A 15,310-nucleotide genomic window follows, 5' to 3' on the forward strand; every position below is an offset into this window, starting at 1 on the left:
CCTGCTGGGAATCCCCTGAGAGACCCGCAGCTCTCGCGAGATGTAGAGGAGCGCGCGGCCGGCCGAGCGCAGCAGCGGCGGCGGCGGCGCGGGCGCGAGGCTGCGATGGGGCTGCAGGGGGTCAAGGCCGTGTTCTTCGACTTGGACAACACGCTCGTCGACACGGCCGCCGCGGGCCGGCGGGCCATACAGGAGGTACCGGCCCGGGCTGGCTCGGCGCGCAAGGGTGACACCACCAACTCCGGGAGGGGCTGCTCCGCCCCCGCCGCCTGTCCCCCACACCTGGACACGGCAGCCCCTCTTCCCTCCGCCCCCAATCCCCCAGGCACGGCAGCCCTTCTTCCCCCCTCCTCCCTTGGGCACTGCAGCCCCTCTCCCCGCCGCCATCCTCCAAACACGGAAGCCCCTCTCCTCTCCCCTCCTCCCCGCCGCCATCCCCCGGGCACGGCAGCCCCTCTCCTCTCCCCTCTCCTCCCCCCGCCTGCCGCCATCCCCCGGGCACGGCAGCCCCTCTCCTCTCCCCTCCCCTCCCCCCGCCTGCCGCCATCCCCCGGGCACGGCAGCCCCTCTCCTCTCCCCTCCCCTCCCCTCCCCCCCGCCTGCCGCCATCCCCCGGGCACGGCAGCCCCTCTCCCCTCCCCCCTCCTCCCCGCCGCCATCCCCCGGGCACGGCAGCCCCTCTCCTCTCCTCTTCCCTCACCCCCCCCGCCGCCATCCCCCGGGCACGGCAGCCCCTCTCCTCTCCTCTCCCCTCCTCCCCGCCGCCATCCCCCGGGCACGGCAGCCCCTCTCCTCTCCCCTCACCCCCCCCTGCCGCCATCCCCCGGGCACGGCAGCCCCTCTCCTCTCCCCTCTCCTCTCCCCTCCTCCCCGCCGCCATCCCCCGGGCACGGCAGCCCCTCTCCCCTCCCCTCCCCTCCCCCCCGCCTGCCGCCATCCCCCGGGCACGGCAGCCCCTCTCCTCTCCCCTCTCCTCTCCCCTCTCCTCTCCCCTCCTCCCCGCCGCCATCCCCCGGGCACGGCAGCCCCTCTCCTCTCCCCTCCCCTCCCCCCGCCTGCCGCCATCCCCCGGGCACGGCAGCCCCTCTCCTCTCCCCTCACCCCCCCCTGCCGCCATCCCCCGGGCACGGCAGCCCCTCTCCTCTCCCCTCTCCTCTCCCCTCCTCCCCGCTGCCATCCCCCGGGCACGGCAGCCCCTCTCCCCTCCCCTCCCCTCCCCCCCGCCTGCCGCCATCCCCCGGGCACGGCAGCCCCTCTCCTCTCCCCTCTCCTCTCCCCTCCTCCCCGCCGCCATCCCCCGGGCACGGCAGCCCCTCTCCTCTCCCCTCCCCTCCCCCCGCCTGCCGCCATCCCCCGGGCACGGCAGCCCCTCTCCTCTCCCCTCCCCTCCCCCCCGCCTGCCGCCATCCCCCGGGCACAGCAGCCCCTCTCCTCTCCCCTCTCCTCCCCTCCCCCCCGCCTGCCGCCATCCCCCGGGCACGGCAGCCCCTCTCCTCTCCCCTCCCCTCCCCTCCCCCCCGCCTGCCGCCATCCCCCGGGCACGGCAGCCCCTCTCCTCTCCCCTCCCCTCCCCCCCGCCTGCCGCCATCCCCCGGGCACGGCAGCCCCTCTCCCCTCCCCCCTCCTCCCCGCCGCCATCCCCCGGGCACGGCAGCCCCTCTCCTCTCCTCTTCCCTCACCCCCCCCGCCGCCATCCCCCGGGCACGGCAGCCCCTCTCCTCTCCTCTCCCCTCCTCCCCGCCGCCATCCCCCGGGCACGGCAGCCCCTCTCCTCTCCCCTCACCCCCCCCTGCCGCCATCCCCCGGGCACGGCAGCCCCTCTCCTCTCCCCTCTCCTCTCCCCTCCTCCCCGCCGCCATCCCCCGGGCACGGCAGCCCCTCTCCCCTCCCCTCCCCTCCCCCCCGCCTGCCGCCATCCCCCGGGCACGGCAGCCCCTCTCCTCTCCCCTCTCCTCTCCCCTCTCCTCTCCCCTCCTCCCCGCCGCCATCCCCCGGGCACGGCAGCCCCTCTCCTCTCCCCTCCCCTCCCCCCGCCTGCCGCCATCCCCCGGGCACGGCAGCCCCTCTCCTCTCCCCTCCCCTCCCCCCCGCCTGCCGCCATCCCCCGGGCACAGCAGCCCCTCTCCTCTCCCCTCTCCTCCCCTCCCCCCTGCCTGCCGCCATCCCCCGGGCACGGCAGCCCCTCTCCCCTCCCCTCCCCTCCCCCCCGCCTGCCGCCATCCCCCGGGCACGGCAGCCCCTCTCCTCTCCCCTCCCCTCCCCCCCGCCTGCCGCCATCCCCCGGGCACGGCAGCCCCTCTCCCCTCCCCCCTCCTCCCCGCCGCCATCCCCCGGGCACGGCAGCCCCTCTCCTCTCCTCTTCCCTCACCCCCCCCGCCGCCATCCCCCCGGGCACGGCAGCCCCTCTCCTCTCCCCTCCCCTCCCCCCCCGCCGCCATCCCCCGGGCACGGCAGCCCCTCTCCTCTCCTCTTCCCTCACCCCCCCCGCCGCCATCCCCCGGGCACGGCAGCCCCTCTCCTCTCCCCTCTCCTCTCCCCTCCTCCCCGCCTGCCGCCATCCCCCGGGCACGGCAGCCCCTCTCCCCTCCCCCCTCCTCCCCGCCGCCATCCCCCGGGCACGGCAGCCCCTCTCCTCTCCCCTCCCCTCCCCCCCCGCCGCCATCCCCCGGGCACGGCAGCCCCTCTCCTCTCCCCTCTCCTCTCCCCTCCTCCCCGCCGCCATCCCCCGGGCACGGCAGCCCCTCTCCTCTCCCCTCACCCCCCCCTGCCGCCATCCCCCGGGCACGGCAGCCCCTCTCCTCTCCCCTCTCCTCTCCCCTCCCCCCCGCCCGCCGCCATCCCCCGGGCACAGCAGCCCCTCTCCCCTCCCCTCCCCCCCTCCTCCCCGCCGCCATCCCCCGGGCACGGCAGCCCCTCTCCTCTCCCCTCCCCTCCCCCCCGCCTGCCGCCATCCCCCGGGCACGGCAGCCCCTCTCCTCTCCCCTCTCCTCTCCCCTCCTCCCCGCCGCCATCCCCCGGGCACGGCAGCCCCTCTCCTCTCCCCTCCTCCCCGCTGCCATCCCCCGGGCACGGCAGCCCCTCTCCTCTCCCCTCCCCTCCCCCCCCGCCGCCATCCCCCGGGCACGGCAGCCCCTCTCCTCTCCCCTCCCCTCCCCCCCGCCTGCCGCCATCCCCCGGGCACGGCAGCCCCTCTCCTCTCCCCTCCTCCCCGCCGCCATCCCCCGGGCACGGCAGCCCCTCTCCTCTCCCCTCTCCTCTCCCCTCCTCCCCGCCGCCATCCCCCGGGCACGGCAGCCCCTCTCCTCTCCCCTCTCCTCTCCCCTCCCCCCCCCGCCGCCATCCCCCGGGCACGGCAGCCCCTCTCCTCTCCCCTCCCCTCCCCTCGGCCCCCCCCCGCCATCCCCCGGGCACGGCAGCCCCTCTCCCCTCCCCTCACCCCCCCCCCCGCCGCCATCCCCCGGGCACGGCAGCCCCTCTCCCCTCCCCTCCACCCCCCCCCGCCGCCATCCCCCGGGCACGGCAGCCCCTCTCCTCTCCCCTCCCCTCCCCCCGCCTGCCGCCATCCCCCGGGCACGGCAGCCCCTCTCCTCTCCCCTCCCCTCCCCCCCGCCTGCCGCCATCCCCCGGGCACAGCAGCCCCTCTCCTCTCCCCTCTCCTCCCCTCCCCCCCGCCTGCCGCCATCCCCCGGGCACGGCAGCCCCTCTCCCCTCCCCTCCCCTCCCCCCCGCCTGCCGCCATCCCCCGGGCACGGCAGCCCCTCTCCTCTCCCCTCCCCTCCCCCCCGCCTGCCGCCATCCCCCGGGCACGGCAGCCCCTCTCCCCTCCCCCCTCCTCCCCGCCGCCATCCCCCGGGCACAGCAGCCCCTCTCCTCTCCTCTTCCCTCACCCCCCCCGCCGCCATCCCCCGGGCACGGCAGCCCCTCTCCTCTCCTCTCCCCTCCTCCCCGCCGCCATCCCCCGGGCACGGCAGCCCCTCTCCTCTCCCCTCACCCCCCCCTGCCGCCATCCCCCGGGCACGGCAGCCCCTCTCCTCTCCCCTCTCCTCTCCCCTCCTCCCCGCCGCCATCCCCCGGGCACGGCAGCCCCTCTCCCCTCCCCTCCCCTCCCCCCCGCCTGCCGCCATCCCCCGGGCACGGCAGCCCCTCTCCTCTCCCCTCTCCTCTCCCCTCTCCTCTCCCCTCCTCCCCGCCGCCATCCCCCGGGCACGGCAGCCCCTCTCCTCTCCCCTCCCCTCCCCCCGCCTGCCGCCATCCCCCGGGCACGGCAGCCCCTCTCCTCTCCCCTCACCCCCCCCTGCCGCCATCCCCCGGGCACGGCAGCCCCTCTCCTCTCCCCTCTCCTCTCCCCTCCTCCCCGCCGCCATCCCCCGGGCACGGCAGCCCCTCTCCCCTCCCCTCCCCTCCCCCCCGCCTGCCGCCATCCCCCGGGCACGGCAGCCCCTCTCCTCTCCCCTCTCCTCTCCCCTCCTCCCCGCCGCCATCCCCCGGGCACGGCAGCCCCTCTCCTCTCCCCTCCCCTCCCCCCGCCTGCCGCCATCCCCCGGGCACGGCAGCCCCTCTCCTCTCCCCTCCCCTCCCCCCCGCCTGCCGCCATCCCCCGGGCACAGCAGCCCCTCTCCTCTCCCCTCTCCTCCCCTCCCCCCCGCCTGCCGCCATCCCCCGGGCACGGCAGCCCCTCTCCTCTCCCCTCCCCTCCCCTCCCCCCCGCCTGCCGCCATCCCCCGGGCACGGCAGCCCCTCTCCTCTCCCCTCCCCTCCCCCCCGCCTGCCGCCATCCCCCGGGCACGGGAGCCCCTCTCCCCTCCCCCCTCCTCCCCGCCGCCATCCCCCGGGCACGGCAGCCCCTCTCCTCTCCTCTTCCCTCACCCCCCCCGCCGCCATCCCCCGGGCACGGCAGCCCCTCTCCTCTCCTCTCCCCTCCTCCCCGCCGCCATCCCCCGGGCACGGCAGCCCCTCTCCTCTCCCCTCACCCCCCCCTGCCGCCATCCCCCGGGCACGGCAGCCCCTCTCCTCTCCCCTCTCCTCTCCCCTCCTCCCCGCCGCCATCCCCCGGGCACGGCAGCCCCTCTCCCCTCCCCTCCCCTCCCCCCCGCCTGCCGCCATCCCCCGGGCACGGCAGCCCCTCTCCTCTCCCCTCTCCTCTCCCCTCTCCTCTCCCCTCCTCCCCGCCGCCATCCCCCGGGCACGGCAGCCCCTCTCCTCTCCCCTCCCCTCCCCCCGCCTGCCGCCATCCCCCGGGCACGGCAGCCCCTCTCCTCTCCCCTCCCCTCCCCCCCCGCCTGCCGCCATCCCCCGGGCACAGCAGCCCCTCTCCTCTCCCCTCTCCTCCCCTCCCCCCCGCCTGCCGCCATCCCCCGGGCACGGCAGCCCCTCTCCCCTCCCCTCCCCTCCCCCCCGCCTGCCGCCATCCCCCGGGCACGGCAGCCCCTCTCCTCTCCCCTCCCCTCCCCCCCGCCTGCCGCCATCCCCCGGGCACGGCAGCCCCTCTCCCCTCCCCCCTCCTCCCCGCCGCCATCCCCCGGGCACGGCAGCCCCTCTCCTCTCCTCTTCCCTCACCCCCCCCGCCGCCATCCCCCGGGCACGGCAGCCCCTCTCCTCTCCCCTCCCCTCCCCCCCCGCCGCCATCCCCCGGGCACGGCAGCCCCTCTCCTCTCCTCTTCCCTCACCCCCCCCGCCGCCATCCCCCGGGCACGGCAGCCCCTCTCCTCTCCCCTCTCCTCTCCCCTCCTCCCCGCCTGCCGCCATCCCCCGGGCACGGCAGCCCCTCTCCCCTCCCCCCTCCTCCCCGCCGCCATCCCCCGGGCACGGCAGCCCCTCTCCTCTCCCCTCCCCTCCCCCCTCCTCCCCGCCGCCATCCCCCGGGCACGGCAGCCCCTCTCCTCTCCCCTCACCCCCCCCCGCCGCCATCCCCCGGGCACGGCAGCCCCTCTCCTCTCCCCTCTCCTCTCCCCTCCTCCCCGCCGCCATCCCCCGGGCACGGCAGCCCCTCTCCTCTCCCCTCACCCCCCCCTGCCGCCATCCCCCGGGCACGGCAGCCCCTCTCCTCTCCCCTCCCCCCCGCCCGCCGCCATCCCCCGGGCACAGCAGCCCCTCTCCCCTCCCCTCCCCCCTCCTCCCCGCCGCCATCCCCCGGGCACGGCAGCCCCTCTCCTCTCCCCTCCCCTCCCCCCCGCCTGCCGCCATCCCCCGGGCACGGCAGCCCCTCTCCTCTCCCCTCTCCTCTCCCCTCCTCCCCGCCGCCATCCCCCGGGCACGGCAGCCCCTCTCCTCTCCCCTCCTCCCCGCTGCCATCCCCCGGGCACGGCAGCCCCTCTCCTCTCCCCTCCCCTCCCCCCCCGCCGCCATCCCCCGGGCACGGCAGCCCCTCTCCTCTCCTCTCCCCTCCCCTCCCCCCCGCCTGCCGCCATCCCCCGGGCACGGCAGCCCCTCTCCTCTCCCCTCCTCCCCGCCGCCATCCCCCGGGCACGGCAGCCCCTCTCCTCTCCCCTCTCCTCTCCCCTCCTCCCCGCCGCCATCCCCCGGGCACGGCAGCCCCTCTCCTCTCCCCTCTCCTCTCCCCTCCCCCCCCCGCCGCCATCCCCCGGGCACGGCAGCCCCTCTCCTCTCCCCTCCCCCCCCCGCCGCCATCCCCCGGGCACGGCAGCCCCTCTCCTCTCCCCTCCCCTCCCCTCGGCCCCCCCCCGCCATCCCCCGGGCACGGCAGCCCCTCTCCCCTCCCCTCACCCCCCCCCCGCCGCCATCCCCCGGGCACGGCAGCCCCTCTCCCCTCCCCTCACCCCCCCCCCGCCGCCATCCCCCGGGCACAGCAGCCCCTCTCCCCTCCCCTCACCCCCCCCCCGCCGCCATCCCCCGGGTATGGCAGCCCCTCTCCCCTCCCCTCACCCCCCCGCCGCCATCCCCCGGGCACGGCAGCCCCTCTCCCCTCCCCTCACCCCCCCGCCGCCATCCCCCGGGCACGGCAGCCCCTCTCCTCGCCCCTCCCCTCGCCCCCCCGCTGCCATCCCCCGGGCACGGCAGCCCCTCTCCCCTCCCCTCACCCCCCCGCCGCCATCCCCCGGGCACGGCAGCCCCTCTCCTCTCCCCTCTCCTCTCCCCTCCTCCCCGCCGCCATCCCCCGGGCACGGCAGCCCCTCTCCTCTCCCCTCTCCTCTCCCCTCCTCCCCGCCGCCATCCCCCGGGCACGGCAGCCCCTCTCCTCTCCCCTCACCCCCCCGCCGCCATCCCCCGGGCACGGCAGCCCCCAAAATTCTACCCTGGGGACAGCGTCATGTGCTGCCCCATAACCAGTCCCCCCCCGCCCCATAAAATTATTAATCCCTTCGTCCTGGGCTCGCTGTAAGGCACTGGCGTTTGCCTCACGGGGGGGGGGGACACAATCAGCGGTACGTGGCCGAGGGATACCTGACATTACCCGCTCTGGGCGGGTTATGGCTATGTGGCTGTGCAGAGGATTAAGGGGAAATAACAAGTTCGCTTGCAAGCCGAGTGGGCTACCTGGGTCAGAGCACACGGATGGGGGCTGTGTGCCCACTAGGTGGCCCAGGAACGAAGGGGTGGGGAGTAGGCCGAGTGGCGGCTCAGTACTACTGAGCTGACTTGGGAGGTGACTGTAGATCTGCCAGAGCAACGTGGAAGAGGGAGGTGTGTGGAAGAGGGAGGTTCGTGTATGAAGCATTATGCTGCTTGGGGCTATTTCTGGCGAGGGGCAGCTTACACACCATTCCTTGCTTAGGGTTTTCAGTAGTGCCCATCCCTATAATATCTGAGGCCTTACTTTAGTCATCCTAAATAAAGGTTGCATAATGGGGCGTTGTGTGTTACTATTTGTGATTTTGTCGCAGAAATTACAAGGCTCTGAAGTTGCCATCACTTATTGATAGAGTAGTAACCAGTTTCTTCAGAGATTTATAACAGCTTAGACCATGGGTCTGAAAATCACACTATCACACATTCAGCATTAGATTGTGCTAGACCCCCTGGGAGTATGAAGGATTAACCCTCCCACCCCCACCCCCACCCCAGGTTTCCCTAATGTGGTCATATTATGTGTATGCTACACTCAGGGGTGAAGTAATTTACTCTCTCTTGCTCCCTCCCACCTATCCTCTGGTGTTGGAGGAAAGCCAAAGCACAGTACCTTCTGAGGGCTCCTCCTGATGCAGTGGAGCTATGCTTATGGGTTGTTTTTTTTTTTAATTCTGTGATACATCACTTCAAATTATGGGCCAGATTCTGCCATCCTTACTAATGTTGAATAATACATTATTCAAGGAGTAACCCAGTTTATTTCAGTGGGACTGCTGTGGAAGAAAGTAATACTTCATGTAAGCCAGGGTGGTAGAATCTGGCCCTTAGTGTGTAATGCTTTATTGTAACCTTCCTTTCCCTTTCCATTTGTTAAAGGTAATAAATGTCTTGCAATCAAAACATCAGTGTGATGAAGGAGAAGCTCACATGATTTGTGATAAAGTCCAAGAAAAACTCCTCAAAGAGTGTCATGATCCAGCTAAGGTGTGCATTACTGATTTAAGGATCTCACATTGGGAAGAAGCAATACAAGAAACAAAGGGTGGTGAGGCTAATCGAAATCTGGCAGCAGAATGTTATTTCCTGTGGAAAACTACACGCCTCCAGCATCTAACCCTAACAGAGGATACAAGAAGCATGCTTACTGAACTTCGAAAAATGGTCCGCTTGCTTTTATTAACTAATGGAGACAAACAGACTCAGAGGGAGAAGATTGAAGCGTGTGCCTGTCAACCATACTTTGATGCCATTGTTGTGGGAGGAGAACAGAAAGAAGAGAAACCAGCACCATCTATATTTCTTTATTGTTGTGATCTACTAGGAGTACAGCCTTGGGACTGTGTGATGGTTGGTGACTCACTAGACACAGATATTCAAGGAGGCCTGAATGCAGGTTTGAAAGCAACTGTCTGGATAAATAAAACAATGACAATGCCAGTAAACACTTCCCCAGTACCTCATTATATAATTTCTTCTGTTCTTGATCTTCCATCGCTCTTACAGAATATGGACCACAAAATGAATGCTAACTTAGAAACCAATAAGATGGTTAGTATTAATGACGTACATGACCGTGCCAATGTAGAATCGAAGAAATTCTAAGTCCTTAGCCTGCTAATGTTTTTGTTGAAAGTTTGGCCCTAAAATCTTACACATGTAAACATGTTTACTCACACATCCACTGTTTGAGTAAGAGTATATTTATGAGTGGAGTTCAGTAGAAGAAAAGTATTAAATTGAATCTTGTTATTGATTGAAATTTTTGGAAAAGAAATGAAGCATAAGTGCAATTATCTTAAATTTATGCTCTACTTCTGGAAATTACTGAGAGACTTTTTAGTATAGGTCAGAGACAACCATGCTTATCAGTCTTTTGCTTTTGCAATGAAAAAGGAAAAACTCCATGGTTTTGATTTTCATTTTGGTTTGCTGGCTTACATATTTAGCAGGAATTTCAGTCATAAAAGATTGTGGTGTATAAAACAGTAGAAGGTGGAAGAGAGAATATGGTAGAATTCTAGGTTCTTCACAGTCTAATCTATAGATTTCTCAGTAAGGATTAAAATGAATTTCCCCATTTGAAAAAGTGATTGGATCTAGTACATAAAGCAGCCCTTTCTAAAATTTTTGACTTTGCTTTTTGAGCAAACTTATTGACTTTGTAATTTTGGAAGCTAGTGACTATTTTCACAAATTTCGCAGAGACTGTTCTTAGATAAGACCCAAATCCCTGTCAGAAAAATACATATATGTACACTTCAAAGCTTGCATATGTATAGGGGACCATTCATCAGCAGGGCTTTGTGGATAGAGTTTTGTTTTAATCACATACATGTGTCTGCACTAAAACAGTATTTGTAATGCAGATTATGATTTACGTTGCACTGTATTGTGAGTTAACTGATTTTTTTGGACATTTGCAATGTTCTTTGCTCAGTTTTGTCTAATATTCTTAAAGCTTATGCAATTGTTCTGTTTGGTTTTATTAGTGAATTTTGATCAAACTTTGGTCTTGTTGGCTCAGGAAGGTGCAGGGGTCTACCCACTTGGAGCCAGTTACAGGATTGGAGCCTTTCTGACTACTAATTCCATTGCTGTAAAACCTTTCCAAATTCTAGCTTCTACATGTACTTCATCGTACTCACTTTGAAAAATTGTGTACTACTAAAAAAATAAGTGGTTTGCATGACTTTTCCAGGAACTTGAATTCCAGTATAGGATGTAATACTGGATAAACAGCTTCACACTGTACACTATTGACACTGGATTTAGAAGATTACCCTGTTTATGCCGTATTATAACACTACTCTTCCTCCACAAATTTATTTAATTTTGCTGTACTTAGTTTCTCTCCTTATGAAACACCTCTTTTTTAAAGAATAACTTCTCACACTTCAAAAATATGAACTTTTGGGAGTATCACATTTTAATTTTCATATTTTTAGAAATTAGGATTAATACATTTATTGGAAGCATTGCACATTAACACCCATGCCTGTGTTTACACTAGGTCAAATATTTGTCATTATGTGATGGATCACAAATGTCATGTTTTAAAAAATGATCATCACAATTGATAGTTATACTTTGGATATGTTTGCGAGTTAGGATAAAAACATTTCAGACTTGGAGAGTCACAGAACACCATAAAGCAAGGAAACCTACCAGAAGGTGTAGAAGGACATGTCTACATGAGAACACTGCATCAGTCGAACCTAAGGTTTAAATTTAAACCTATTTTAAACTTGTGCAGTGCCCTGCATAGACTTATTTTGGTTTAAATGAGGCTTTTTTGGTTTAACTTAAATTGATTGGTAACAGAGGAAAGCTAAATCAAAATGTCATCCCTAAACTGAAATAAGTGTCTGTGAAGGATTTTGCACTTTAAATTAATTTGTAAAAGAAAAGTTAAACCAGTTCAACTTCTTCATTTAGACAGTGCTAAGGAAGGACCTCAAGGAGCAAACTGCCAGAGCCATACAGAACAATCAGTTAAGGAAAAGCCTAAGTCTTTAACATAGTTATGAGCAAAAATTAAGAAGGAAGGCGAGGCCTAAAATGGGGCTTATATGAACAATAAAATGTATCCAAAAGGTTAAATGGTGTCACCGAGTACTCAAAGTTTAGGCTGTTGGCTTGGTTCTGTAAATGAAGACTGTTTAATAATAATAAAAAAAACTGTTTACCACAGCCTCCCAAGATTTGTTACACTAAAAATCTATTGTTTGTATAGCACCCAGGAGAAGGAAAGCCCAGTCTGATAAGGGCCTCTGAGTGCTAGTGTAATAAAAAAGAATCCATAATTATGGGATGAGGCTCTGGACTGCAGATGTCCATGGAGCCATAAGGCCAGATCCTCAACTGCTGTAAATTTGTTTTAGCTCCATTGACTTCAACTGAACTACAACTATTTATACAAGTTGAGGATCTGTTTAATACTTTTTCTTGCCAATAATGCATCATTCTGCCTCGGGCTGCTGCGCCTGCTGGCATATTTATTGTCTCACTCTGCTTTAGAGAGGAACATTGTTATTTCTGCTTTGCACATGGTCAGTGTCAAATTATCAAAAGAAGAAAGCACAGTAACTGCATACTCAGCTACATAGGGGCCACACAAATATTTTTCCTTCATTGCTGAGTACTGTACCAGGATACATGTAGCTACCGGTCTGCACTTTAGCTACTATTAATTATTACTATGCTGCTATAAAACGAGAAAAATGTAGAACATATTTTTTTTTTCCTATCTAAGGTACTTTCAGAGTATCAGTCATCATATCTAGCTTATCTGCATGTCAAACTGGCAGGCTGGTTTTCTTGAGATTGATTTTTTCCAAAATGCCAATTGAAAGAAAGAAAACAGCTGGATCATTTTTATGAGAAAAGCAACAAAACAGGACAGTGTAACAGTCTGTATTCAGTGGATTTCTGGTTTTGCCAAGTCTTTATTAATATAACCAGGCAATTAAAAAACAATAAAAAGGTTCCTTTAAGATATACTGTCAAAATATAGTAAAATTCCACCTGCACTTTTACTAAAAATGTTTACTTTGGGAGATAGTTTCTTACGGGAGGCATATTCTGAAATAGTTTGAACTGTGAAATTTTGATTTTTGTGAAATGCTAATCTGGAACATTTGGTTAACATTGATAAATGACATGCTTTGGGTTTTGAATTGTTAATTTAAAATAAATGATGTACTTGTCAAATAAAATCTCCTGTTTTTAAAGCATATTTTCCTTGGCTCTTTGTAGATAGAAATGGTACCAATAAAGTATTTTTTGTTTTGTGTTTTTTTAAACAGGGCCTGTTTTTCAAAAATAGCAAAGTTAGGCTCCTAAATCAATGGGTCTGATTTTTCACAAGTGCTGAATAGGTGTGTTTTCCATTGACTTCAGATAAAGTCATGGGTGGCCCAATTATTAGAATTGTTGATCATTACTGATTTACTAATTTCAGTGGATATAAGTTTCATGTTTGTGTCTTGATAATCCACAATCATAATGCATTAAGTATTTACGAGTAGCTGTATGAGGGGTAAATAAACATTTTTGCTCGCACACAGGATATTACAAATATTTTAATGCATTCCAGTGAGCTCTATTGTTATAACAGCTTGCTTGAAACAGATTTGTAGCCTATTGCTTTTATAGTAATTTATTTTTGTTTTGGTTTCAATTTAAAGTACTTATCCCTTGCCCTGCCTGCTTTCAGAGAAACTAAAAATGTACAACTACAAAAATAAAAACTATACAAATGCATACTGGACCAACCATACAAAGCACAAAACAACTTGCTCCTAATAATTATACATCTGATCACTTGTTAAGCCCCCCCCTAAAGAAATGAACTTTGTCTAAACATCTGAAGATTAAGCTCCACCTAGCACCTTTCTCTGAAAAGAAGCAAAAGCACTTTTGTATACTAACTACATAGATAAGTTTGTCAGAATTCAATTTTTATTTTTAAATAATTGACAATTATTTTTATTGATTTAAATTTTCACAGTTGTGGGAAATTATGGGGGGGCAGACTATTTAATGACAGATGTTGAGATTCAAAAAGTTAAAGCTTTGTAACTGTTACACACACAAACTTTTGAAAACTTTGCCATTTAGCAGAATTCAGAAAGAATTGGATGTTATAAGTAACAAGAACATCCAGTTCCAATAAAAAATTAATTTAAAAAAAGCAATTAGATTTAGAAGGGATAAAAAAATCTCATTCTTGAGGGACTAAAACAGCCTTTAATTATTAGGAGTTGGGAAGAAGCTTTCCCTATGGATAGATTATTCCATCTCAGTCTACTAAAAGTTCCTCCAAAGCTTTGGTATGGGATACTGTCAGTGACAGGATATTGGACTAGATGAGCCACTGATCTGAGCCATCATGGTAATTTCTGTTCCTAGGAAAGGAGCAAAGTCTTTTTATCCAACAATTTTTCTTTAGATTTAATTTATTGATATCCCTCATCCTTGTTTTCTCTTGCCTTTTTAGTTTGTCATACTAGCTTACTCATGGGAGGCATTGTAAATGATAGGCAAAATTTACTTGGAGAGTGGTATGGCCACTTGAAGTACTACTTCAACGCAGCTGTTGTTGGAGGGGAGTGCATAATCTGTTTACTAGTTCACAGTAATTCTATTCAGCAGTTTGGAAATGGTAGTAAAGAATACCCTTGTCAATCAAAATCACACAGTGAATGAAGGTAGACAAAATGTAATCTGATTTTTAGAATATGGCAGGACACTGAGCTTAACACCCCCACACTTACAAAAAGGTCCATGATATCTTATTTGGGCCCTGATCTTGCAAAGACTTACTTACACATGTATGTAATTTTACTTACTGTGATTAGTGACATGGGGTTACTCATAATGCATAAAGTTAAGCATGTGTGTACGATTTGGTGCCTTGGTCATGAAAGATCATGACCAAGGCACCAAATCGTACACACATGCTTAACTTTATGCATTATGAGTAACCCCATGTCACTAATCACAGTAAGTAAAATTACATGACCAAGGCACCAAATCGTACACACATGCTTAACTTTATGCATTATGAGTAACCCCATGTCACTAATCACAGTAAGTAAAATTACATACATGTGTAAGTAAGTCTTTGCAAGATCAGGGCCCAAATAAGATAATCTTCATTTTGTCTCCTCCAAAAGATGCCACTTTCAGCATAAAGAGCCTAAACCAAAGCCCACTGAAATCAGTTGAGTGATTCCCACTGATTTCAGAAGGATTTGGACCAGGCCAAAAAATATTGAAATATGTTATTCTCTCAAATGTTAGGTCTGTAGCAAAGTGTTTACGTTCCTTTTAACAATTCTTAGTAGAATATTTAAACAATCACTTTAATTTACTGCTAGCAAAATATTTCTCCTATAAAACCGTGTTTTGGACTCCTTGCCTTCATTACTTAGTTTATTTTGATTTAACATATAAAAATGGATGATCCCTGGCTATAGGTGCTTTGAGAAATCATTAAGGCCAGGATTTAAAAAAAAAAAGTTCCACAGGTTGACTGACGGATACTGCTGGCTTCATAGGTATGAGGCAGGTATGTGGTGGTACAGTAGCTGAGTGAACCACTATTTTGAAGCATAAGAACCGTGGGAGAGGGGGGTACAATGATTATGAATAAAAAAAAATATACTGGGAACAAAGTAGTCAAAAGTGTGCATTCGTAATGGGACTTCATGTGGTCCTGAAGAAGCCAGGATGCACGACTATTTCTGATGTAAACACAAATGCAGCTTGGTATAAATATTTATTATTTAACCTTTGTATAGCCGTAGTGCCTAGAGGCCAAGCAGGTCAGGACCCTATTGTGCTAGGCACTGTACATCCCTATAGTAATGCCAGTCCATGCCTCAACCAGCTAAGTCTAAAAGAATAGCTATGTACAGTTGTAAGATTGTATAAGGTAGTCTAATAAGATGCATTCTTAATTTTTGCAGTCATTGATAACAGGACATTGACTCTTTCCTGTTCCCCCTTTTAACTTCACTAGAAGTAGGATCAAACTAATGGGGCATGATTCTTCCATTGCAGCATACAAGTAACTCCAACTGAAGTCAATGAGAATTACATATATCCTGTGGGCGTAGACTCTGGCTCATTGTCTGTGTGTTTCTGGCTGTTCTCACGGAATGATCCAGGACTAGAGTTGTGGTTGTCCAGGGGGCGTTGATTGTACCAGCATATATGTTCTTTGTTTTTGAAGTCTAACCTTAAAAACAAAATTCAAAGTTAGCCTTAAACTAATTTT

At 57.0% G+C, this 15,310-nt stretch overlaps 1 protein-coding gene across 1 annotated transcript; it reads left to right on the top strand.

Moving 5' to 3' along the window:
• The first annotated feature begins 9 nt into the window (after positions 1–9).
• NANP (N-acetylneuraminic acid phosphatase) lies at positions 10–12,260 on the top strand. The gene is made up of 2 exons (XM_073338397.1): positions 10–195; positions 8,404–12,260. The coding sequence occupies exons 1-2, from the start codon at positions 106–108 to the stop codon at positions 9,127–9,129; spliced, it is 816 nt and encodes a 271-aa protein (XP_073194498.1). The 5' UTR covers positions 10–105; the 3' UTR covers positions 9,130–12,260.
• Positions 12,261–15,310: the final 3,050 nt, after the last annotated feature.

Source organism: Lepidochelys kempii, chromosome 3 (assembly GCF_965140265.1).
Source record: "Lepidochelys kempii isolate rLepKem1 chromosome 3, rLepKem1.hap2, whole genome shotgun sequence".
NCBI classification, from domain to species: Eukaryota; Metazoa; Chordata; order Testudines; family Cheloniidae; genus Lepidochelys; species Lepidochelys kempii.

What these genes read in the sequence shown, in the direction of transcription:
- NANP (XM_073338397.1), top strand. Translation starts at nt 106, where the DNA reads ATGGGGCTGCAGGGGGTCAAGGCCGTGTTCTTCGACTTGGACAACACG. An exon ending in GCCGGCGGGCCATACAGGAG is followed by an intron (nt 196 to 8,403) that starts GTACCGGCCCGG and finishes CATTTGTTAAAG; the next exon opens with GTAATAAATGTCTTGCAATC.